This window comes from Berghia stephanieae, chromosome 1 (assembly GCF_034508935.2).
Source record: "Berghia stephanieae isolate SIO BIC M18660-M18661 chromosome 1, UCSD_Bste_1.3, whole genome shotgun sequence".
Classification (NCBI taxonomy): domain Eukaryota; kingdom Metazoa; phylum Mollusca; class Gastropoda; order Nudibranchia; family Aeolidiidae; genus Berghia; species Berghia stephanieae.
Genome location: NC_088360.1, coordinates 84,641,775 through 84,669,712, shown reverse-complemented (window position 1 = coordinate 84,669,712; position 27,938 = coordinate 84,641,775). Strand labels below are relative to the sequence as shown.

At 35.7% G+C, this 27,938-nt stretch overlaps 1 protein-coding gene across 3 annotated transcripts in view; it reads left to right on the top strand.

The window, feature by feature from the left end:
• The window catches only part of LOC144959599 (sodium-coupled monocarboxylate transporter 1-like), a 72,784-nt gene that overhangs the window by 43,140 nt on the left and 1,706 nt on the right, over positions 1–27,938 (top strand). For all 3 annotated transcript variants that reach the window (XM_078892235.1, XM_078892227.1, XM_078892244.1), the window contains exons 5-18: positions 430–498; positions 1,413–1,464; positions 3,707–3,774; positions 6,592–6,672; positions 7,681–7,754; positions 8,783–8,923; positions 9,686–9,821; positions 11,232–11,317; positions 12,950–13,065; positions 14,689–14,759; positions 20,549–20,635; positions 21,606–21,820; positions 22,696–22,796; positions 27,668–27,792. In XM_078892235.1, coding sequence (XP_078748361.1) covers positions 430–498; positions 1,413–1,464; positions 3,707–3,774; positions 6,592–6,672; positions 7,681–7,754; positions 8,783–8,923; positions 9,686–9,821; positions 11,232–11,317; positions 12,950–13,065; positions 14,689–14,759; positions 20,549–20,635; positions 21,606–21,820; positions 22,696–22,796; positions 27,668–27,792 — 1,422 coding nt within the window. The remainder of the gene's footprint in view (positions 1–429; positions 499–1,412; positions 1,465–3,706; positions 3,775–6,591; positions 6,673–7,680; positions 7,755–8,782; positions 8,924–9,685; positions 9,822–11,231; positions 11,318–12,949; positions 13,066–14,688; positions 14,760–20,548; positions 20,636–21,605; positions 21,821–22,695; positions 22,797–27,667; positions 27,793–27,938) is intronic.

Sequence of the window (27,938 nt, the reverse complement as noted above, 5' to 3'; positions counted from 1 at the left end):
GTCGTACAAGTTAGGCACTAGACTGATCATTTTAGTATAAAATGTCTTAGCACCCCATGAAATACAAACAATAGAAAAAGATATGATGTTGATGAAACAATGCTGGTGATTATGGTAATGATAATGAAAATAGTGGTGGTGATGATGACGATGATGACGATGATGATGATGATGATGATGATGATGATAATGATGATGACGATGATGATGATGATTATAATGATGGTGTTGATGGTAGTGGTATTGGTGGCTCTAAGAAATCGAAGTAATTCTTTAAACCGTGTGTTTTGAAGAATTGGTAGATACGATTTGGTTTCCACTTTCCATCCAAAGCCTCTCCATTTTCACCTTTTTGTTAGCATTATTACACACGCAGGCTCCAGACATCACCCACCACTAATATTACTATCGTTTCTATCTATACAACAGTATCTGGAAAAGAGATTTAACTCCAGAGCAGCACGTTTGGTAGGAACTGGCCTGATTATTCTGTCTCAGGTAATTTTCCCAATTCTTCTTTTTGAAAGTAACATGAGTTTTAGATAGAGCTATATCCACTAAAGTGCCCACAAAGCTTACAAGGGGACCTGTACCAAGGGCTTCTATATATAGAAGGCCTTGCCTGTAGCCAGTATTCATACGTAATATAACTAATAAAGTTGGAATCAGTTCGTCGTCAGTCCATGCTTCAGGACTCAGGAAGGTCTCTATCTCATGGCTTCTCCATATTTTGACGCCGGAAATTAAGAAGATGAAGTTATAATATGCACAACAACACCTAAAAAATACAAGGATTGTAGTGAAATCTAGATCTACTTAACGAGCTGTTTAGAAAACAACAAAATAAATTGTGGCTGCGTAAAAGATCATCTCTGACAAGATTACTCACGTATGCAACAAATATTTGTACATACACAATTTTCTTTATATCAAAGGGAATTGTTGCCCAGAAACCATGTGATATTAATTAATTCTCTGCTTGCCAACATCAACAAAGTCATCACATTTGTCTCGAAACAACATGCATATTGTTTCCCGGTTTCTTTTGTTCATCACAAAATTGAATATACATATTTGACAGATCTATAAGAACTTTACAACGTTTTGTTTATTCATCTTAACAATGCCACATCGCATTCGTCTGTAGTGTTTCATTCATCCTGTTTTGTTGATAAAGTGGAAACCCGAAACGTCCATTTGATCTGTTTTTGTAATTAAATTGAAGCTTACATTCAATTTCACATTGTTATTTATTACTTCAAAAGTGGTGTGCTAGATCCAACACACCAGAGAAGTTATTTTGAATATCAATTGACAAATTCTGGTAAAATGTATGCCATTTTTCATATGATCGGTCCTATATCAATCACCCTCATGATAAGGGCTCTATCGTCTTTCTAATATTCAAACAGATCATCTACATGGCAACAGCTTCCTTTGCACCTTCCACTGCACTCAACATTGGTAAGTATCTTATCCGTCAGTCTTGGTATTGAGGTGTGTCAGCCATTTCATTTCGAATTTTCTGATGGCCAAGAATATCATATTTTAGTAAGAAATTCATTAAAACAAGATAATACATCGCTTAGATCATGAAATTATTTTTAAAAATTGACTAGCTTGTCTTTGTGTGTGTGTGTGTGTGTGTGTGTGTGTATGTGTGTGTGTATGTGTGTGTGTATGGATCATATCCGCAAACATTTAAGATTTGGTTATACAATCCATCCTCTTAACCAAAGAAAGGAAATAAACCAAACATGTTGATTAACATTATTACTTTCGGACTAAGGGCTTTTAAAAATTGACGATGTAAAGTGGAAAGAAAGATTTAATTCATTGCCTTTTGAATGGCACTCCGCTTGTTTTTGTGATATAAACTACTTCTTATCGTGATTATTGAATGCCAGTAGATTGGAACTCGCAAATCGTCTATCGCATTGCCCTATTTCGTATTTTTAAACGTACTATCAGTAAATCTTAGGACCTGGTAAAGGTTAGGATATAAGATTAATCTCATTGAAAAAGTAATTAGGTGACGAGGTTAAAGCTGTATTCGGAATCTTCTTCATTTGTAGAAACTGAAATGTTTGGAGATACATGACCCCCTTGAAAATATACAGAGGGGCCCAGATAAGATAAAATCGCTTAAGCTTACTTTTGTTTATAATAACCTTTTCGTTTGGTCCTTTTGTTGTATCTGATATAATCCAACTAATAGTAATCTAAATCTGCTTTAAATAAACAATGTCTTCCGACATAGTTGCCTTCTTTCCCTAGCCACCCCCCCCCCCCCCTCCCCCCCCCCCCCCAAAAAAAAAAAAAAGAAAAACAATAAAAAAATGTAGATTGCCAAATCAAAAAAGCACGCGTGTATTATTGATATATAGACTCACGGACTTCATGTTCATGACAAGGGAGGATACTCTACTTTTATCCATCACTCATTTTGAATTTTAAGGTTGTTTCCCTTGAAAATGGATAGGATGAACCTTGCTTAAGATTCACCATTTTTTTTTTGTTGTTCCCAAGGCGTGTATATTAAGCAAACTGTACTGTAGTTACAGACTTTTTAAAAATAAAGTTTAATTTAGTCATCATCTGATTTTGAATATCTCAAATATCGGACAAGGCGCACATACACATATTTGCAAGTCTTATAACCAAATACTGTCAAGGAAATATTTTAACAATGTTGCAATCGAGAACACTTTAGAGGTATTTTAAGAGAATACATATTTAGGTATTTCCACTATAATAATGAGACCATAACAATTGGGTTCTCAGACAGTAAGTACAGAAAGGTTAATGTTAAAGAGAGTAAAAAATACTTCTAAATGTCGAATCTTGCACATTGGAAAACTTAATCCTTACCACAACTATTTCATTAACAATAATATAATACCTTAACTAATGTTAAATCTGAAAGAGATCTTGGTATTATTTTTGATCCTGATTTGAATTTTAATCAGTATATTAAATGAGTGTATAGGGCTGGCAAACATGATGATGGGTAATTTTTATAAAAGTTTTGTTTGTCTATATTCTAATTTGTTTTTATCATTATATAAATTTCTTGTGTGATCAATTTTAGAATATGGAAATGTAAAATGGAATCCTTTGCATAAAATTAAAATGCAATCCATATTCATAGAGATTGTTTAAAGGAGAGCAATCAGATTGTTGCATTATAATAATAAAATATCTTATGATGAACCTTTGACTATTTACCAAGTCTTAAGTATAGACGACACCGTGGAGATTTAATACAAATGTACAAATTAGTCCACAAGTTAGAGGACGGTTTTGAAAATCTTGATTTTTAATTTTTTTTTTACATTCTCAAACATAACTTTTACAGGAAGTGACACGTATAAAATATTTAAAAGAAAGATGCCAAACTACATTAAAACAACATTATTTTGTAAACCGAATTGTGAAAATTTGAATTATTATTTAATTTTAAAAATGCTCAAATTTTAATGTAAATAAGATAGATCTCTAGGTGAATTATTTACTCATCTAAGATTTGATTTTAATAGCCGACTCTTGTGCTGCGCATTCTCTATTCCAAATTTTTAATTATAACTTGGATATTATTGATTACAATTTATGCATGGAGTTTAAGATTTAATTCTATGTTATGTTTATGTTAATAATAATAACTACTACAAATCATTTTGGCATCATTTTCATGATTACATTTCAGTGACAGGGTTTCCTGTTTGGGCAACAATAATAATCATGGCCGCAGTCAGCACTTTTTATACTAGCATTGTAAGTGTGTAAAATTACTTCTGCATACCAATATCCTCCCGATATTTAGCTCCAGTCCCATTGTGACTTGTGGAAAAAATGATTGAGGTTGTCGTTACATCTGGTATTTTAATAAGATAGGTGCGGTCTCTTTCTCATTAAATTCTCTCAACCAACTAAAAGCTGTAAAAGGTTACACAGAGTGTAGGCGGAGTTGTCGTACCAATAAGGTCGCAGGTTCAAACCCCACCACCGCCGCGGAAAAAATTTTTTTATTCTCTATTGTCTTCTGGCACTTTTCTACTCACTTCATATCTTGTTGTTACCAACATAAGTGCCTGCTCCACTCACTTTTCTGAATTAAAAATTCACCCCATACACCGGAGCATACTCAATGTCTCAATCGTTTCTATGTTATATGTTTGTGATGAGAATATTGGCTATTAAGCTTAACTGCTGGTCAAAATTACTTCGCGATGGTGGCGAACGAATCGGCGATCTCAAGAAGTGGGTGAGAGAGGGATCTAGAAATGACTTTGGGTTTGAAACGAATATTTTTGTGTTCGTGGATAGCTCACACGGTAGAGCCACGCTCTCACCTGCCAGGCGGAGTTGTCGTACCAATAAGGTCGCAGGTTCAAACCCCACCACCGCCGCGGAAAAAAATTTTTTATTCTCTATTGTCTTCTGGCACTTTTCTACTCACTTCATATCTTGTTGTTACCAACATAAGTGCCTGCTCCACTCACTTTTCTGAATTAAAAATTCACCCCATACACCGGAGCATACTCAATGTCTCAATCGTTTCTATGTTATATGTTTGTGATGAGAATATTGGCTATTAAGCTTAACTGCTGGTCAAAATTACTTCGCGATGGTGGCGAACGAATCGGCGATCTCAAGAAGTGGGTGAGAGAGGGATCTAGAAATGACTTTGGGTTTGAAACGAATATTTTTGTGTTCGTGGATAGCTCACACGGTAGAGCCACGCTCTCACCTGCCAGGCGGAGTTGTCGTACCAATAAGGTCGCAGGTTCAAACCCCACCACCGCCGCGGAAAAAATTTTTTTATTCTCTATTGTCTTCTGGCACTTTTCTACTCACTTCATATCTTGTTGTTACCAACATAAGTGCCTGCTCCACTCACTTTTCTGAATTAAAAATTCACCCCATACACCGGAGCATACTCAATGTCTCAATCGTTTCTATGTTATATGTTTGTGATGAGAATATTGGCTATTAAGCTTAACTGCTGGTCAAAATTACTTCGCGATGGTGGCGAACGAATCGGCGATCTCAAGAAGTGGTGAGAGAGGGATCTAGAAATGACTTTGGGTTTGAAACGAATATTTTTGTGTTCGTGGATAGCTCACACGGTAGAGCCACGCTCTCACCTGCCAGGCGGAGTTGTCGTACCAATAAGGTCGCAGGTTCAAACCCCACCACCGCCGCGGAAAAAAATTTTTTATTCTCTATTGTCTTCTGGCACTTTTCTACTCACTTCATATCTTGTTGTTACCAACATAAGTGCCTGCTCCACTCACTTTTCTGAATTAAAAATTCACCCCATACACCGGAGCATACTCAATGTCTCAATCGTTTCTATGTTATATGTTTGTGATGAGAATATTGGCTATTAAGCTTAACTGCTGGTCAAAATTACTTCGCGATGGTGGCGAACGAATCGGCGATCTCAAGAAGTGGGTGAGAGAGGGATCTAGAAATGACTTTGGGTTTGAAACGAATATTTTTGTGTTCGTGGATAGCTCACACGGTAGAGCCACGCTCTCACCTGCCAGGCGGAGTTGTCGTACCAATAAGGTCGCAGGTTCAAACCCCACCACCGCCGCGGAAAAAAATTTTTTATTCTCTATTGTCTTCTGGCACTTTTCTACTCACTTCATATCTTGTTGTTACACAGAGTGTTATGAGTTGATAACAGCTCTTTGCTATAATATTAGATAGCCAGAAGTTACCTCTGTACTGATTCAGATTCTACTAATTATGTTTTTAATACACATTTGCATTTTTTATGTCTTAAACTTGAACTTGTCATAATTGTTTAAAATTTGACTTCTTACTTGTGAGCACGTTATCAAACTCGTGCATCAGACCAATTAAAATTGAACACAAATCCCAACATCATGGCTCATTTATTTATTCTGGTGTTTATGTTTAGAGCATATGTGATAAAATACTTTAAAAATTCAGTCTTCGATGTCTACTGTGTCGGGTGGCAGGTCACTCCGCTCTGTGCGGGAATGGGGGATGGGGGGGGGGGGGGGGGGGGGGGGGGGGGGGCTGTAATCAATAATGCAATAAAAAAAAAATCCGACCTTCCACCACAATATCATTAGATTCCATCGCCTAGGCATTTAATGAAGGAATATAGACAGTCCATCAAACAAGATGTCTAATAATGCCGATGAAAAAAAAAAGAAAGTGTCTGAAGCGGTGCTCGAACCGCGAGGTTACAGTCCAATGCTAGTGGTAGTGGTAGTAGTAGTAGTAGTAGTAGTAGTAGTAGTAGTAGTAGTAGTAGTAGTAGTAGTAGTAGTAGTAGTAGTAGTAGTGGTAGTAGTTGTAGTTGTAGCAGCAGTAGTAGTAGTAGTAGTAGTAGTAGTAGTAATAGTAGTAGTAGTAGTAGTAGTAGTAGTAGTAGTAGTAGTAGTAGTAGTAGTAGTAGTAGTAGTAGTAGTCAACTTTCAACCAGTTCTAACAGTTCTTGGAATCACTATAAATCAATATAAGGAGATCGATTTTCTATTTTTATTTGATATTTGGACACAATAATTCATTTATCTTGATCAACTAAAAGGTTATTTCTTTCCAAACTAGGGAGGAATGAAGGCTGTTATTTGGACAGATGTATTCCAGTGCTTGGTGATGATCTCAGGAGTTTTTGCTATTATCGTTCAGGTACATTTGTATCTTGATTTTTTTAAATAAAAAGAAGCAAGTTTTATGTAACACCACATCTACAACATGTGCTAAAGTCACTACAGTATAAGGGACGAGACATGACTTCTTGAGATACCAATGTCGCACAATTTTTAAAACAATTTTGCTACAATGGAATCCAAGTAATCCAAGAACAATTTTGGAAACCACAATGAATAATATACTATTTTAAACAAGAATATCTGTTTACTACATCTGGTTTATTTATGGTGCAATAATTCACCGTTTGGCATAATAGCTTTTCAGCGTGCAGTTTTGAAAAACTTTTAACAACAAAGTTTTAATAATCTATATCAGGTGTATATTTATTAATGATAGGGAATTAAAATGGTTGTTATATTTTGGTGAACTCTAACTCTTAATTGGCGTTATGGCTGTGAGCTGTAAGAGCGTAGCACAGACAACGTTGGAAGAAGTGGCCAATTTGAACAAGGTCATCTATATACAACCTAGTGAAACAAATAATAATACACGTGTTGTATTTAAAAGACCAAGAAGATGCTTTTATGAGGAGTTGAAGGGAGTGTGTGGTCAGAAGACATCTTACTGAAAGAGCCAAAAAGATTTAGTAAACAAAGTATTCTGTGGCAAACCAGATCCTTCTTACTGTCACATAAAGCTATGTCGTCCTCTTACTGAAGACATTTTCCCTATCTACCTAAAATACATTGAAAACCAAACAAGATGGCTCTCAGTTTGTCCACAAAAAGTCACAAACCTGATTCCTCTTTAAGGTCTCAGGTTTGGGACTTGTTGACAGGTTGGGGATCATCTTAATCAATCAAAAAAAAAAGAGAAGTAATTTTTTTTCTGGTCTAAATAAAAAGAGAATTTTATCATATCAGATTGTGGTATTATTAGATAGTTGGTTTTCATAGCATCGACGTCATATTATGAAGTTGCCATGTTTGTTGCTCAAGTTACTAAAATATAACTGTGAATGTTTATGAATTGTAAATATCACAGGGAAGTATAAAAGTTGGAAGCTTCTCAAAAGTCTGGGACATCAATGAGGAATGGGGGAGACTGGACGTCTGGAAGTAAGACCCCTTGAATATTTTCAATTCTTTATTCTATTACAGACATAAGTCAGTCGGGAAAATTGAATTGATGATATAGTTGATATTCTATGGTCTTTTGGTGGGTGCTTTATTTTATTTGATTTGTTGTTTGTTTGTTGTGCGGCTATGTGGTACGACACTCGCTTTCGGATTGGAAGGTCCTGGGTTCGAGCCTCGCTCGGCGCATAGTTGAGTCCTTGGAAAAGACTCTTTACTCACATTCTCTCACGTACTCAGGTGTAAAATTAGTACCTGGCTCTTAACATCGTTGTCTCTGTGGGAAAAATTGTAAAATCGCCGAGCAGGCGTTATGTCTCGTTCTACTTGTTACGTGTTGCTGTTGGTCAGGGACCCTTTGTAAAGCGCTTTGAGCACGTTTAGTGGGCATCGTGCTATATAAAAGCTCGTTTTTAAATGTTTGTTTTGCGGGGTTTTTTTTTTTTTTTTAAGTTTAAGTTACGGAGTTTCAATATTTCATTTTTTATTTAAGTAAAATGGCACCTATTATGGTCGATGGCTGGATGAGTTAGTAGTTTGACATTAGACTATGTCCTTGAATAAGTCGTTTTACGCCAGCAGCATTATTCGATTCATGTGGAAACGAATGCAATGTGGTGATTGGCAATAGATAATGTAAGCCCACAATATATATATATATATATATATATATATATATATATATATATATATATATATATATAAAAGATAAAAATGGCGTCACTCACATTTATATATAGTCGAAACACGTGTTTCTGTGGTCTTCATTCACGTCTTCAGTCGGCGGGCATACTTTGTCCGTAGAATCAGAAACACGTGTTTCGGCTATATATAAATGTGAGTGACGCCATTTTTATTTTACATTAGCTCTAACTTATGTTATCGAGCACTGTCGTACCTAAAAGTACCCACCAACACTCATATATATATTATACTGCTCAAAACCAGCCAATATCTACTGAGTAAGCTGCACGGAGCCCGATCAAAGCTTTTAAAAAATTCCTTTTCAGTTTTGATCCAGACCCTACAATCCGTCATTCATTTTGGTCAATGGCAATTGGATCAACTATAAGCTGGACAGGAACGTTTGGTTTGGCACAGGCATCAGTTCAGAGATACAGTTCTTTACGTACTCTAAGAGAAGCAAAAATGTAAGACTCAAATGAAAATAATGAAAATATAAATCAATATATTTTAAACTTATACAGCAAAGATTATATAATTGAATATTGTACATACATACATAAGAATCATAAGTACGGGGTGTTTTAGGTAGCCGATATTAAAATTGAACTATCAAACTATTAGTTGAAATAGAAACCTTTTAATTTGTGTATCATAATGAAAATGTGTTATGTTTGTTTGATGTGTGCTATACATAATGATTGGACAATATTTAATACAAAAAGGGTTGATCAAATAAATTGTCCTTTGTATTATTATTCAAAGTAATAGTGACAATTTTAATAACAATCACATCATGATTAACAAATAAACTTCGAAACCATCTCATTATCTTCGTTTTTCTATGTGAGCACAATCCTAATTCTGTCCAATAAGTCAAATCTTTTTTCTTCTGTTTTATCTTAGCTAAAATCTGTAATTGCTAGCATATCTTGTATTATTGTTTGCATCGTCTTTCATCCTTTGTCGTAGTTCTAACTTATGAATTGTGGCTTGTGGGAACATAAATAACCAATAGCAATTTGAAAAACAAATAAATTGTGTATTTTTTATAATACGAGCAACATGGAGGCTATTTATTAGTGGTATGAAAATGAAATTAAGATGAACTGTAGTTAAAGCTTAAACCGACTGTTTTTATATTTATTGATTTTGTCAGTTATTTATGTTTCTTAAAAGCATTTTATAATGCCGTTATCTTAACTTGTATTCATATATTCTTCATACAGGGCAACACTTCTTGTAGTGTTTGGCGCCAATTTTCTGATACTTTCGTGTTGCGTTAGTGGAGTTGTTGTGTTTGCTTACTACGTCATGAAAGACTGCGATCCAGTCGGCAAGAAACTTGTTCATAACTCCAATCAGGTACACACATTAATGCCCAAAGGTGTCCTCTTATGATGCAATATTGTCTTTATGTGTTGTTTGCTTTAAGAACCTTATCCTCAATAGATTCTGAGCAAATTGAAAATTGCTGAAGATGAATGAATGATGAAAATAGTATTTAATGTTAATCGCTGGAGCACTGTTCATGGAACACGTCACTCATCGGATTCGCTTGAATCCCGCTACGTTTCCAATTTCTGACGCAGCCATCTCTGAAAAAAAAAACAACAACATTTGTCCTGCTGTAATTGTAGTCTAAAAACAAGCGCCAAAGCTCTTTAATGAGGAGGATTTTGACATGACATAATCTTTGTCCATTTTGAATTTGATCATCGAATATTCTGTTGCCATTATTAAAACGACAAGGCTGAGGTCTAGCTAACTGAAGGTGACGAACGAGAGATATAGTACGAGTCCTAGCTTTTCCTCCTCTCTTCTTTTCTTCCTCTTCTCCTCTTCGGGTTAAGGCAACCAGCGCCATCATGTTGACGATTTATGCTGCTCTGTAGTATAAATTTGGTAGACAAATAAGACGTTTTTGAATGCTTCCGTGTTGGTCGAGTAGACAATTTCCTCTGGGAGGCTATTCAATTCCTTTGCTGTTTTTGGGGAAGAAACTGGATTGTCTGTGAGATGTTTTTTAAAGCTGGAATATTGTATGTCAGTGGATGTGTTAACGAGCCTTATGTCTGCGGGGCGAACGTTGAAGCTGATTCCTGCAAAAATATTCCTCTTCGTTCATCGTCTTTTTACAAGGTATGCCTCTAATCATTTTACCATCCAGCATATCAGTCTCTTCACTTTTATTTAAATTTCTACTCACTAAAGAGGAATGACGTTTAACATTTGCAATGATTTAAAAATTCCAACAATCATCTAGTTAGAATCTAGCAGATTTTTATGATATATCTGATATTCATCTTGAAAACAAAATTTGTAAACAACGTTTTGCTGTTATTTTTTCAAGGATAGCTAGTCGCTTTTTTAATATGATTACAACGGCTATTTTGTGTTTGTCCATGTGCAATTCGAAAAATGTCTGGCTGCAGTTAAGTGTGAAAAATTGTAATGCATAACTTGAAATTTTGAATTCAGGAGAGAATTGCAAACATAGCATTCGTACAACAATCTACATATCACATATCTAACATAAAAGCACATTTTATTTCAGAATATTTGAAAATTATAGGGTTAAAATCTATTTTTCATTTGACATAGATTTATTAATTTTTTTAGGGTTTGGGTTTTTTTTATTGTGGGGGGGGGGGGGGGATACAATATTTTTACCAATCATTATAAATAGTGCAGTTAAATTATAATAAGACTACAACTAGTTATCTTATATTTTTCCCATATTCGGAATTCAAAGTTGTACACTCTTTTTCCAAGCTTGTTCCATTTTTTGTTATGGAGACCTTGGCATATCCTTCTGTTCCTGGACTCTTCATATCAGCTTTGTTTTCAGGGGCTTTAAGGTGAGTACTGCTGCTACCACTACTACTACAGCAACAACAACTACTACTACTACAGCAACTACTACTAGTATTAGTACTACTACTACTACTACTACTACTACTACTACTACTACTACTACTACTTCTTCTACTACTACTACTACTTCTACTACTACTACTACTTCTACTACTACTACTACTACTACTACTACTACTACTACTACTACTACTACTACTACTACTTCTTCTTCTTCTTCTTCTTCTTCTTCTTCTTCTTCTACTACTACTACTACTACTACTACTACTACTACTACTACTACTACTACTACTATTAATATTATTACTACTACTACTATTACTACTACTACTACTACTACTACTACTACTATTACTACTACTACTACCACTACTACTACTACTACTACTACTACTACTACTACTACTACTACTACTACTACTACTACTACTACTACTACTTCTACTACTGCTGCTGCTGCTGCTACTACTATTACTTACATTATTTCTACTACATGGAGTAGCCGTAGCAGCTGTAGTAGTCACAAACATTGCTGCAGAACTTGTTTATCAACCTTATCTGTGAGACATTGGTCCTACATAGTACATGCATACTCTAATATGGATCTTACTAGGATAAAGATTTTCTAAGGCTTTGTTATACGTTCCTCCCAGGAGCATGAGTATCCAATTGTACTTGATGTCGCCCTTAAATTCGTAACCCTAAATGCATGTTATTATCGTCATGATTTAAAAAAATATTAAATCGTGCGTCTAAAATATCTAGACTCTAGTTTTGTAACGAAAACTGTCTGTACTTATTGCGGAATAATTTGTAATATTTTTAATTCAGAAAAGTGAGTGGAGCAGGCACTTATGTTGATAACAACAAGAGATGAAGTGAGTAGAAAAGTGCCAGAAGACAATAGAGAATAAAAATTTCGCGGCTGTGATGGGGGGTTTGAACCCGCGACCTTACTGGTACGACAACTCCGCCTGGCCGGAGAGCGTGACTCTACCGTATGAGCTATCCACGATCCCAAAAAAGATCGTCTCTAACCCTAGTCATTATTAGAGCCTTCTCTTCCCGACTACTTGAGATCGCGGGTCCAATACACGAAGTAGTTGGCCAGCAATTAAGCTTAATAGCCAATATTCTCAACACAAACATATAACATAGAAACAATTGAGACATTGATTATGCTCCGGTATTTGGGGTGAATTTTTAATTCAGAAAAGTGAGTGGAGCAGGCACTTATGTTGATAACAACAAGAGATGAAGTGAGTAGGAAAGTGCCAGAAGACAATAGAAAATAAAAATACTTTTATTGTCTATTGTCATCTGGCACTTTCCTACTCACTTCATCCCTAATAATTTGTGATTGACCTTCATAGCTATTATAGATCCTCTTTTTCATTGGACTCTACTTGATCTTTAACTAGTTGTATCCTCTTGCAGCTACCTCTATTTTTTAAATCCATTGTTATATAAAAATTATGTTTTCTTAGAGTTTGTCTAAACTGTTTTACGTGAATTAAGATTGTTTAAAGACACTAATTAGTTCATTAATTTATCTTTTCCTCTCCGTATGTATATTATTTCACTTTATGGCTGGATCATTCTCTTTCTGGAGGTAGCTCAATTTCATCTTCCCTGAACGCATTGGCGGCTGTTACGTGGGAGGACCTTCTCAAACCTGTCTTGAACAAAAATATGACGGCTTCTAAGAAACTATATATAATACAAGGAACAGGTAAAAACTTTTCATATCTCCCTCACCGTCTCAAAACGGTATTAGGTCGAGGTGAATTAGTGAGTAAAATTGATTTTTATTTTTGGTAAGAAATTATATATGACATCGGGTTTAATTAGGTTAATATGTTTTACTGGGGAGAATGATTATAAATTCAAAAAATTACAAAACCCCAAATTCCACATTTTTAATCATTCTAACTTTAAATTCACTCTTTGGTATCAACTTCACTCCGACATAATACCAGTTTGAGGCGAAGATCGACATATATCATTATTTACTTCCATGAGGTCAACATGAAATCTTAGTCTCTTGTCTTAACGTTGCATTCACACTATCGCGGATGATCGAATCCAGTTATTTTTGTCATCTATTTGCTAAAATGTACTGCTCTCCCTTTCGTCTAAAAAAGTTTTATGATGGATTAGATTCCTGTCGTTTGATATAGTAAAAAATGTTGTAACCGGGATGCTGAGAATCTCTGCTTGTATTTCGAGATTATTTCATATTCTTTGGTTGATACATATGCATATATGGTATTATGGCAGATCTAGTTACGGTTTAGTTTGATCTCATATGCTGCATTTAACATGTAATTATGAGGATGATTGGTGCGGTCTTTCATGATCGATCAACACCAACAATGTTGCGCATGGTACGTGTCTGGATGGGCTTCAGTGGTGGCTAACAATCTAGCCTGGCGTTGCGTCCTTAATTTGACACTTTACACATTATCGTAGCTGACTGAAATGTGAATGAGTATCTGGTTATCAGTTTTTATCTCAAAGAATATATTGTGAAATGTTAATACAAGAAATGACACCTTAAAGGCGATTGTATTTTAATCATCTCTTTGCCACGAAGAAGAAAATCAATGTATTTGTTACGATGTGACAAGCATTTTTAAAAAAATGAAGATCTCATTATACATTATCAAAATTAAATATTTGAAGACACTATGTTGTTACCTTACCTTACCTTACCGGAGCTCTGACTCCCTACAGAGAGGTTGAATGCCATGGAAAGCTATTCTTCACGCTCAAGGGCCATTACCGAGCAGTTGATTATCTTTTTGCCAGTTGTTGCCTCCGCATTTCCTGTCCAGGACTACCTTGATTTGCTATGTTGTTTCTTGCGAAATTTTACATAATGCATACCTACATCTCTTGTGATTAAGCCGAAAAAAAATATGTGTGCATTATATGGAGAAAATGAAACATACTTAGAATTGTAAAAGATTGCAAATGTACTATTGACAATTGGTGAATTATTTGTACTTATCCTCCCCTGGCATTTCACATTTATGTATATGTTAATTAATTGTGTTATCTCTAATTGAATCTTACTGAAACCATCATGGATTGAACGTAATAATATTCAACAGCAGTAGTGACCCTTGGTCTGCCTGGTCGAAGTGAGTCGGTTTTCACTCCCCGTTGCTGGTCACGTTGCCGCAAGTTTCAAATCACTCGTCATTGCATATTAAAACGTCCTGCTGCTACTTCAGAAAATGATGTTCCCGGTTCCCAATATCACGATTTCTCTTGTTTGTCAGTGTGTGAATGTGTACTTTAATGAAGGCAAATATTATATAATATTGAGTGTTTACTTTTTATCCCGCAGTTGTGGTCTATGGATGTCTATCTTTAGCCATCAGTTTTATTGTCATGAATTTGGAGGGAACAATCCTTCAGGTAAAACATCATTTCTTGGCATATCTAAGGATGAATAGATGCCTATTAGTAGGGGGAATTAGGCTAAAACCGTGCAAATTCGGGTTGAAAGCATGAAAATTTGCATACAGGTTGCTAAGACCCATAGAAAAAACATCTGATATAGAACGACTCTGGCAATCAATCATAACGTATCGGTTTAAGGCCTTAGATTTTACCTATTGCAGCTATATTAAACAAGGGAAATAACTGCGTAAAAATATATATTTTCTTCATATTCATTGTATTAGGGAAAATTAGGCTAAAACCGTGCACATTGGGGTTGAAATCCTGAAAATTGGCATATAGGTAGCTAAGACCCGTATAAATAACACCTGATATAGAACTACTCTGGCAATCTATCATAACAGTGCGTTTTTAACACTTTTATTTTTTCCTATATAGCATTACTTATCCGAGGAAATAACCACGACAATACAATGTGCGTTCTAAAACTTTAAATACACCGGTAACCATTTACGGTAGCTAACTGATGGCTTTTTCATGTTGTAACTAGTAGATAAAAGCGGGAGAGGGGGGAGAGGGAGTGAGCGGGAGAGAGAGAGAGAGAGAGAGAGAGAGAGAGAGAGAGAGGGAGGGAGAGAGAGAGAGAGAGAATTTTACTCATCACTGTACTGACCTAACACCCCCCCCCCCCCACACACACACACCCTACATCTACATAAGTCCGTGCAAGGCAAACCGGACCTTAAACACTTGCATCGGGTGCCGATACATTCTCTCTTACATGAACATTTGATGAGTTTTGGGACACTTTTGAAAATTCTGGAAATAAGCTCAACAGTGGTTCATGTCGATCGTCACATTTGTTGCTGGGTTCTCTTCTATAAAAGTTATAATGTTAGCAAAAGCTCGACTTCTTTCAAGAACTGTGACATCATTAGTATCATCAGCAGTGACATCTTTTAAAGCTTGTTGTTTTAAGTATCGTGCATGACAAATGTTATGGTATAGGGCGGTAGTGTGCCTCCGAGCGACTAAATCTCCTCCGGCAATAAATGACAACATATCAGAATCTTTTATAGATAATGCTATTTCACGAATATTTTCTTCCATATCTGTTGTCATTATAGAATGGAGTACTCCCGATTCCATTTTTTTTTTACAAAAAAGTACGTTTGTTTATTACAGCCAATCTATAATTTTTAACGTTGTCTCATTATTCTCGTGGGTTGCGAAATATATTCATTCCGTGACTCCTCCAAGTCAAATGACGAAGTTTGGAATTCTTGTAGGGCAATTCTTTTAGATTTCTTTAATTCTAATCGCCTAATTTTGTTGGCATTAAATTTTACACGACAATACTTATCCACTTAACATCATTTTGTTTTAAGCTTTCAAAAATCTCATAACTATCTGATGAATTTTAAAATATAGATACATCCAACTTGTTTTCATCGCACACCAAAGAATTGAATTGTGTTATATCATCAAAAAGAGTTTCATAGCCTTGCCCTTTGTCATAGCTCCTCGACTTAAGGGACATTCTAAACGGTCTGTGTTATCTTGTTGGCATATCAAACACTGGTCCCAGTCTCTGGGAGCAGTTCTTTTTGCCATTGTATGTGTATCTGAAAGCATGCAAACGCATTCCTTTATTAGGCATATGCAATATTCTTTCATTAATCTCTCTCTCTCTCTCTCTCTCTCTCTCTCTCTCTCTCTCTCTCTCTCTTTCTTTCGTTCTTTCTGTTAAAGACCCATCATCAGCAGGCAAAATGTGTGCAGTGCCTTACATAAGGATACAACAGTACAAATAGAGTATTCTCCCATCGTCCCTTTGAGGTAAATAACGTAAAGTAAATAACTTGCAACAATACAGCATCATAGTGGTTGATGAAGATGATAATGATGATAATTATAGCAATGTAAGTGGTATGCTGACTCTTTACTGTCATCAAGTTTGACCGAAATAGGTTTTAACTCACGTAAAATGATTATAGCAATATTTTTGGAAAGAAAAGAAAACAGGAGGAGGGGAGAAGGAGCACTGTCCTTTGTCAACACCGGTTATCGGCATTTATTGAGCTGTGTTCTGCTTGTCTGTTTTGTCTACCCCTCTGCTCGTCTGCCCGTCTGCCCGTCTGTTTTAGAGCAATTGATTATACTTATTAAATCAGATGCAGAAAAAAAATCTTATATTATAGAATATTGCTCGCTACACGTGAAATTGAATAATATTTACGATTAAATAATTTGTATGGTTCGTGAATCGAAAGTAAAGGGAAAGGAAAACATCCGCTTCGACGCTAAAAATAGTCACCAATGGGAATCCAACGGATGGCGTAAAACAACCTTGTGTCGGCTTGCCTCGAATGTTTACACAATAAAAATGAAAGAAATTATTGTCGTCCATTTCAAAAATTTCTCATCTTAAAAACCTTGTATCTCAACTAATACTGATCTCTCAGAGTGGTTCTATATCATAAATTATAGGGTTTTTCAGATTCTACAACATACGTAATTTTCATGCTTTCAACCCTGTTTGCACAATTCAAGGGTTTTTTGGACCTAATTCCCCCTACTATATCATGTGGATATATTATTATAATATCATAGCACCAAACTGCACAATCCCATATAATCTTGTATCACTCAGAGAAAGTACCTACTTATAAATATTAAAAACGTAATGGAAACAAGTAAAAATGATAAGTTTATACTAGCATTTATAGACAATAAAAGAAATCGATAATTGTTTATATTATATTGACATCAAAATGGTACAAATTTTTATAGAATTAGAATAAAAATGATACATTACATTTAAATTTCAGACAAAAATGAACTTGGTAGGCCTTTTTAGTCTCAATACTTGTCCCTGTATTTCTGATGAATTAGGTCCGTCTGGAATATGTCTCTTTTTTAAATTCAAACAAATTATTATCACATCCTACTGATACAAATTTGATGCTGTGTTGAGAACAACGGAACATATATTCAACTGCCGAATACTAATGGAAAAATATCTTCAACACCAAAAAGATCTATTCCATGATTTCATAATTTCAAAAAGCATTTGATCGAGTGTGGCAAGACGGTCTCTGGTAGGTACTTGGGAACTTTGGGGTTGAGGAAGTATTCATCTTAACAGTTCGGGCGCATCATCCAGCAGCGCTGTCCTTAAAAATCAGATTAGCGAGTCTTTTCAGATCAGTAGATGTAAGATGTCTCCTTTCGCCAGTCTAATGATGTAAACTAAGTGCATTTATTTAATTTACTTACAACAAGCATATGAAACATACCAGCACACAAAGCTACGTGTAACCTAAAACGTTTGTGTTACTATTGAAATATTTATTTAATGAGAACTTATCATGCAAAAGGTATTCTAAAACCAATGACAAAGAAACTTTGCTGGAAGAAAACTGATAGAAATTTTAATTTTAAAACGTTTGCGTTCGGATCCTGTTCAGTTCGGCAACTGAAAACATGAGGGATTACTCACTTTGGCATGATATACAAGAAACCGACTGAGAGGAAAGGTTAGACTGAGATCAAAACGGGCCTGAAAGGAAAATGAAGTTTACAGCAAGGCTACTACCGCACTATGAACCCAACAGTTTAGTCGATTTTGTTTCGTTGTCGTGTTGAGCACCTGTACCCTACAGCACTAGGACTAAACTGTCGAACGACCTCCATTAGCTACTTTTATTGCGAGAGGTGTTTTATTTGAGCATGGCTGTAGATGACGTTGCACGTGTTTTATGCTCTTCTTGTTTCTTTGAGGAAAAAGAAACGCAAAATGCATTTTTAAGTCCACCCCATCATCAGTTGAAGCTTGTTAAAAGGATAAGTTCATTGTTTATATGAGGACCGGATATGTTACCCACAAAAATCCCTCGGTATTATCGAATAAATCAAGAAATTTTGATGACCATCTTGCAATCTATTAATCTTATATTTTTAGAAATTAAAATTTGAAACTTCGTTATTTTTCATAATATTATGCACTCACCTCTGCACGCCAATACTTTACTCATTTAAGGTCGCTGAATCCAAAAATGCTATCAGATTTTTTCTACGGCAATGTCCAGCTGAGTTATGGTCATACAACCATGCCATACTTCGGTAAGTCAGTGTCTCTCCGCCAGCCAATCCCTTAACATCCGGTGGTGAGAACTTATCCGGTCAGACGTGTTTGGACTAGTGCAGTAGACTTCTATATTCTTGCTCTTTCACAGAAGTGTGGATTGACACAGACTCTCTAGACAGAACAGTTTGGCTTTTGTAGAGCAGAAGGCTCTTCCATTATTCATGGACGGCCCGAAACAAGACAAAATTGTTTAGTTGATAGTGTGGTAAACGCCTAGACCAACCGCTATATGGTCTTGTGGTATGACATTTGCTTTCGGATCGGAAGGTCATGGGTTCTAGCCTCGCTCGGCTCATAGTTTCAGTCCTTGGAAAAGGCTCTTTATTCACATTCTCTCATCGTACTCAGCTGTTAAATGAATACATGGCCGCTAACAGCGTTGTCTCTGTCCTAAAAAGGGTAAAATCGCCTAACAGGCGTCATGTCTCATCCTACATGTTAAGTGTTGCTGTTGGCCAGGGACCCCTTGTAAAGCGGTTTGAAAACGTGTTAATGGATATTGCGCTATATAAAAGCTCAATTAAAAAACGTGTTCCTGGAAAACAACACGAGAGAAACACTTCACAAAATCATTAGACGGGGGCGACCAATAAGTAATCTCCACTTTGCTGACATTATCGACTTTATTGAAGGAAGTAAACAAAAACTACAAGAACTGACTGATAAATCGCCGAAATGCAAATTCTTATGGGATGGAGATCAAAACAGAAAAAGCAAAATACTTGTCTACAGCACCTCACATTATGCGACCGTCCAGATATTCATGAATGGAGAGCAACCAAAAATCTGGGCCTTACTAAAGATGGATAGTCAACATCAGAAATCAGAATTAGAATAGCAAAGGCAACTTCATCAATGGCTAAACTTATCCAAATTTAGAAGATAAGAGGCATCCAATTTCTAACAAATTGAAGCAAATCAAATCCATAATTCAATCGATGGTTTTATATGGCTGCGAGATCTGGACATTGTCAGCAGGGTCCACGAGGAGACTACAAGACACCCAGAAATAAATGTCATAAAAAACATCCTGGAATTTTCAGGAATGCCCACAAAACAAATGACTATGTACTCGATGAAATAAAAACACTGGCAGGTCCACATACCCCCTACTTGACATCATCAAACAGAGGAAGCTCTCGTGGTTTAGGCATGGGACACGACACGACTCACTGGCCAAAACGATATCACTGGACACACGAGAAAGAGGGAGAAACAAAAGAGGTCGACAAAACAATAACTGGGTGACAATGATGAACCTATTCGCAAGACAGAAAACTGAGATGAATGGTGACAAATGCATGCCTCCTCTACGATGAACATGGCCAAAATAGGTCAGATGAGGTGATGAGCCCTTTATAAATTTGAATGTTTGAATGTATTCTAACCTGATTAAATGATAATATCATCCACTCATAATTTAAAGAAATTTGTAGACCTAAGAGAGTAGTCAGCCTAATTTAATGAAGCCCGATTGGCAACGCTATGCCTGCTCTCCTTATGGAAACGGTAGAGCTGTGTTTATACTCAGACAAATAATCAGAGAAATTATTATTTAATCATGTTAGTGTAGACTATATCCCTGCTTTTAAAGAGTTAAATTATGAAATGTTTTATCAATATAGATACCTGTTACTTTTATTTACATTTCCAGATAACAATTAGCCTGATAGGAACAGTCAGTGGCCCAATGCTCGGGCTTTTTATTCTTGGTGGTTTTTTCCCATGGGCAAATGCTAAGGTGAGAAATAATGATAAATAGGTGTTACTTTTCTATACGTAATACTATCACCATCAAGTAAACCAATGTAGTGTTTTGGGCCCACTGCTTTTTATGATCTGCTTTAATGACCAACCTCCTCTTACAACTTGTAAATTATTTGCCGATGACACGAAGACATTTGCAGATTCTAATAAGTACTTGACTTCTCAGGCAGATATTAATTCTCTTTTTAAGTTGTCTAGGAATTGGCGAATTAAGTTTCATGTACCACAAATGGAAGGTTTTATATAGCCTACAGGAAAAAAATAGCCCTTCTAATGACTATTACTATACTGACATTTGCCATGCAGAACCAATGTCTGTGAAAGAATTTGAGGGGGATCTTGGTGTCATATTTACCCATTTTAAACTTTTGCCATACGTATAATTGATTGTATTATTAAGTCTAATTGTTTTTTTTTAGCAATCATTTATAGAACTTGTACACATTATGATTAACATACTTTATTGACTTATTTAGGTTGATGCGAATTAGATGTTATGATGCAATTTGTGATCAATATTGGGAACATATTGTCGTCAAGAAAATGGATCACAAACTCGGTATCACTCTTAGTCTTTGGTATAATTTCCGATATCGGTCATTATAATACACTTCCTTTTTTGTTCCTATTAGACTCAATCATTTGGCTCTCGGGTAAATTGAATTCCTGATGACTCGCATCGTCGTATTAACAACACTCTTACACGATAAATTTTCAACTTTAACTACAATATAGTAGTATATATATGATATAATAGGCATTTCTCCGGATTCTCATCCTCTATGCTCTTCACCATACTTCATCTACCACCCCCCCCCCCTAGCTGTGCGTATGGAACAATATTTCAATTTCAAAAAGTACAAGTCGAACGTTAAGCATCATTTATTATTAGGAGAAAAAATTATCTAAAATTGAATTGACGTACACAAATTTCTTCCTACTAGGGTGCAATTGGAGGAGCACTGATTTCGCTCGCATTTTCATTCTGGATTGCAATTGGGGCCTTCGTGACAGGAATTCCTAGAGATAAGTTCAGCTATCCCAACGGGACCTGTTCCGAATATCTCACAAATGACTCCATTGTTACCATGACAACCACACCATTGCCTACATCAACAGTAACGCCACTCACGACCACCATAACGCCACATCACGGGAGGTAAGGCACTAAAGTTGTAGTTGAATTTTCAAAAATCAGCCTAGCTATTTGTTTTGACTCTTCCCTACATCGTAGACAATGGACCTTATTGGTTGTCTAATGATTAGGTTTACACTTCAAAATATATTTCTTTATGAAAACATTAACACAATTTATTGGTAGACCTAATGGGAAGGAGGGTGAAATGATGTCCACAAATTTTAGATTTATAAAATAAAATAATTTTATCATATTCTAACCCAAACGCTTCACAATATTTTCATGTCCGACAGTGTGCATTTAATATTAAGATATTGTTGAGAAAAAAAGTAGTGCCGGAATCGGTGACAGTGCTTGCGGAGAGTGAGGGGAGAGAGGCGACTGAGTTGTCGAAAGGGACAGAGCTGTCCATCGTTCTTCTTGTTCAAAATAAAGTTTTTCTTATTCTCATTGGATGTCTCTTGTCGAATTTGTGTAGTTATGGAAATTTCTATCTATCTGTAAATATTCAGAACAGATATTATACAGTCTATTTGGGAGCTTACGCAATATTTCTGTAAAATATAAAATTATGCACTATTATGAATATAGGGAACTGTTACGACAGATATCAGACTCCGCTGTAGTTCTCTGACAAAAATATCTTTTTTCATTTTGGCAACAAAACATTTGCATCAAATATCCAACGAATGAAATGTCGACCCTGCTTGTCGAAAAGGCTCAAACCTGGGAAATTCAAAATCATCAAAAAGGTGTTTTGTCATATCAGGAATTTAGTTTTAAAATTGTTGCCAATTGTAGTCTTCAGATCAGGGATTTTTTCTAAAATTTTTGCCAATTTTCGTCTTTAGATCTGGGATTTTGTTCTAAAATTTGTTGCCTATTTTTGTCTTCAGAACTGGCATTGAAAAGCTGTATACCGTGTCTTATTTATGGTATTCGACAATTGGGATGCTGGTAACAGTCGTGATAGGACTCATCATAAGTTTTATAACAGGTAACATCATCATCATCATCATCATCATCATCATCATCATTATTATCATCATCGTCATCATTATCATCATCATCATCATCATCATCATCATCATCATCATCATCATCTTCTCCTTCTTCTTCTTCTTCTTCTTCTTCTTCTTCTTCTTCTTCTTCTTCTTCTTCTTCTTCTTCTTCTTCTTCTTCTTCTTCTTCTTTTCTTCATATCCGTTCATAACCTCCTCCATCTCCTCTGTTCCTCTACTTTCTCCTCCTTACTCCTCATCATAATTTTATACCGACAAGTAACTTAATCAAAAAGATAAAAGTGGTCCATTTCCTCGAAAGCTAAATGAGTAAACTATAAGAAATATTAAATAAAAGTGTTGATTTACGTTAAATCATTATATTCCAATTAATTATCCATAGGGTTCTCTATTCCTTCTATATTTTAGTAGGTCACAGCAATGCTTTATTCAATATCAAATAAATTTAACTGCGACAGTTGGGCTTTTAACGTGTTTTAAAAAACTTCCCTCTACTTAAAGAACGCACAGTAAACTCTTGCTCTTGTCAGCATAGATTTATTTAATTTGTTGCTGTTTATGATTTTGTTTTTGATACGTGTTATGTTCGTTTTATAACAGTTATATATGTAATTTTGTCAACTGATTTTTATGAGCTATTAAAAAGAAATTAGCTTTTATATAGCGCAATATCCACTAAACGTGCTCAAAGCGCTTTACAAGGGGTCCCTGGCCAATAGCAACACTTAACATATAGGACGCGACATGACGCCTGTGAGGCGATATTATAATTTTTTGGGACAGAGACAACGCTGTTAACGTCGAGGTACTCATTTTACAACTGAGTACGGCGAGAGAATGTGAGTTAAAAGGACTCAACTATGCGCCGAGCGAGGCTCGAACCCAGGACCTTCCGATCCGAAAGCGAGTGTCATACCACAAGACCACATAGCCACACATGATGAGTAGAATCAAACTTATATTTTTGGTGCTCCATTAAATTGGATTTTGAAATATGTATATTGTGTAGGAATAGTTTTTTTTTGTATCGATGCATAGATTTAACAGTTAGTGTGTCCGCTACATAGACAGGCAGTCGTTTTCGGTTAGCTTTCTTTTACTTACACCACGTGGCCACACCGTGGTACAAACTCTATTCACAAAGAGAGATACTAATATGTAAATTTGGAAATCATAGGCTCCTCTTTAGGATGCTAAAATTTCTAAAAAACGATTACGAAGGCGCAAATATATACAATCTTGCTCGCCATGGGCAAATATTGCTCATGGTACATATTCTAGACCTAACCATACCCTGATGCCGTCAAAACAAAACAGACTGGCAGCATGTGAAAAAACACGTGCTCCTACCTTTGACCGTTCACTTTCCAAAGCAAATTATAGGAAAAAATAACCATAAAAATGTGATTGTTAGATGGCAAAAGAAGCACATATACAAATTTGATCATGCATCAAATAAAGTCTAGATATTGATGTTTTATGAATCAAATCATAAAATTTATCAAAAATTACTGTCAATCTATTTTTAGACCACGTTAAACTTAATTATTCAAAATTAATGCGCTTATGAACACAACAAGAACTATGTTGACCCTGACTTTTATAGTAATTTTGCCGTCTATGATGAATTTAAATAGTATAAAAAATGTTGTCCATAAATGTTTGATTTTACTATAGTCAGATTTTTAATAAATGGCGCGTGTTTTTCTTCTTTTTCTCAGCTGCGCCCCCCCCCCCCCCCCCCCCCCCAATGCATAGCTGAAAAAATTTGTATGAACCTCTGAATCAATTTGTCTTAATAAAAAATATTTTTTCATGAATTTTAAAACAATAGGAAAGGATTTCGTTTATTACAGCTATATTAAAATCGATAACAGGTGAGGATCGGAACTCATAGAAGATTTACATTATCAAAATCATGAATTTTCCGCATATCCATTTTGAAGGAATTCGTTAAACTGGACTGTTCGAGTAATTGAAGCTTAAACGATATACGTGCAGTATTTGAATATGGAGCAACGAATGGCAATTATTAACTCTCAGACATCTACATTTTATAACTATCAATACACATTACTGGTGAATACAAACGAAAGTGAAAATAACGCGCTTCCAATATAATTTTGATTGCAAAAGTTTGAGAAATAGCTTTGTTTATGCCAAAGAGGATTACATATATTTATGTAGACTGGTCAAAAGTAAATATTCATCAATTATGAGACAGTGTCTCCACAAATATGTGTTCAACACCAACAACAACAGCAACTACAACAACAACCAATAAATACTGGATACATCAATCGGCACAGTCTGATGACGAGGATGATGAAAAGGAGAAATGAAACGACTACATAAAGATTCCGAGCATCACTCTATCCAATGAAATGTAATTTTCCTCTAGTTTGCGAAGGTTGAGGCATGCCTTTTCTCTGTCTATTCTTTGTAACCATTTAATGCCTCGTCGGTGAGAGTAAATTTGGTGTTCCTCCTCTGAATCTTTCCCTCTACTTAGGCCCAATCAATGACCTCGATTGGATTACGCTCACAGTGATATGGGGGAAGTCGCGCAACCTCGTGTCAAAACTCCCTGATTAGACAGTCTGCTTTGAAAGCTGTTTCTGGTTCATTTCTTTTTTTTTTTACTAAGGAATATAGTTAGCATTTTGATAAATGGTTAGAATATGTAGTACTGTCGGATTGAAACCATGAAATCATGTCAGCTTTTATAATTGCCAAAGTTGGAGCCTTAAAGTGACCATGGGCCAACGAATGATAGCGTTGTCCAATACAATACAGTTGGGTGCTTCAATGGAGGGCAGCAAACGATGTTTAGTCAGTCTTAAAACACCTTTGCATTGACCCTAGAATAATATTCCAGATGATGCAGAGAAGAAAAAATGGCAAGGCACCCTTTTAGATATCCAGTATCATCACCACCTGCAAGAATAACAATGATTCTCTGTACAGAACACATGGGCCTTTTTCTGCTGAAAAATCAGACGTCCAATATTTTTTCGGATGTATATTTACGCTCACCCATACATCTTCGGATGATATCCATATCAAAGTTATCTAAGATCCTTTTCCTGCCACGTCGTTCTACACTGGTGATCTCTCTGTCGTATTTCGATAACGATCTTCTCATGGTTGATTGTGAAATTCCAAAACCATTGCCGTCCTCTTTAATGACTTATCGATAGATACAAGAAGACTTCTTTTCGAAGCTTCACGAGAGTGGAACCGATAGAGATTCCGTACCGTATCGTGTTGTTTAAGAGCCTAATATGTTTTTAAAACCTTTAAAGGCCCCGTGAAACGTTCATGCATAGACAAAAATTTGTCAAATTTATATAAACAGTGTTTGTTAATTTGACAATATTGAGTATACAATCACTATTTCAAATGATTTAAAGCGAGAGATTTGATATCAGTCTTTGTAATTGCGACATGATGTAGATAATATGCCATAAATAATAAATTGAAAATTTAACACAAACTACATAAGTGGTATGTTTATAACGCTTAAAGCGAATTATTATTATTTGGAAAGAAGTTTAACGTGAACTCATAATCACTACGTCAGCACAAGAATTTTTGGATATACGATGAATTCATTCATACTTTGTGGTGCGTAACTTGTTTTCATTTTTTACAGTGTAAAATCTCTAATTTTATGTCAGCTGTTTTAAAGTAGTTTTTTATAGGTCTTAAAGAAGAAAACGTCTTTAATATGGCATCAATACGGTCCAAAATCTAGATTCAGATAAGACAAATTTGATTCAGAGGTTGACACAATTTTTACAACTTTTGATAGAGGGACAGCTGAGAAAAACCAGCAAAACACGCGCCATTAATAAAAAATCTGGCTATAAATGTGAATCATCTACAATGTAAACAACAGTAAACGGGAGACCCAGTTGGACGCAACGTTTTCCGGCTTCTAAAGTTCCTAATGACAGCCTCGAACGCGAAACCAATCATACAAACGGTTTCAATTTCAGTGTTTGTAATTTGTATCGATTGTAAAGATTTTAGTTCAATTTTACCCGTAATAGCTTTCCGGTCTTTAACGTTGGATGTCTCACTCGCATAATTTTAGAATGCTTGTAGATGTGTTTTCATCTTTACGATTCACTTCGTAATTTGACGAATAATATTCACTAGCTTCACTCACCGATTTTCACGTTGACGTTTCCTTCACTCAAGTCTGCTTCATGCTCATGCAGATTGATAAGAATACATTTTGAGAGAAGACACTTTTCATAATAATAGATGGATTGTGGGTTTTTATTGGTAACAGTTTGTGATCTATTTATTGATGTGCACGAAATTGTGGGACAACGATGGTTGAATAAACAAGGGAAAATGTGTTGTCAAGAGAAGAAAAGCCGGCAGAGATGATCGATTTTGTTTGTGAATTGAGTTTGATTGATATTTCGTGTAGATTAAACCACGCTGTTACAACCCCCCCCCCCCCATCCCAATAGTTGGAATGTCAAAAAGCACCCACCACTTTCACCCAGCAAAAGTCTATTCTTAATATTATTGACTCTCACTATTTCCTGATAAAAGTTTGTTCCGAGTTCGGAACAAACTTTAGGTCTCAAGTCTCATGATAATTGCTCACGACTGGGAATGGAACAAGACAAGGGACCCCTGTCATTTGATAGTTAACAGTCTGCTGCTAAGCAATGTGTAAACAAAAATGTTGTTTGGATCCGTATGACATGCTTAAGGATCAATCGCAGCATTACTCGGATAATTTGCCATTGATTATCTAGATCATGTTTTGGCGGCGTCAGGGCATGGTTAGGTCACATAAGGTTTTATATTCTCTTTTTTTAAGGTGCAAATAGTATTGATGGCGTCCCAACTGAGTACCAAATACCCTTGGCATCCAGAGTACTTTGTTGTCTTCCAAAATCCTGGCAGAGAACACTCAATTGTAACAGAGAATTTGAAGAACCTGAGGTAAAAATATATATTTTGTTATTTGGTAGATTTTTCATCAGATTATTATTATCATTATCATCATCATCATCATCATCATCATCACCATCATCATCATCACCATCATCATCATCATCATCATCATCATCATCATCATCATCATCATC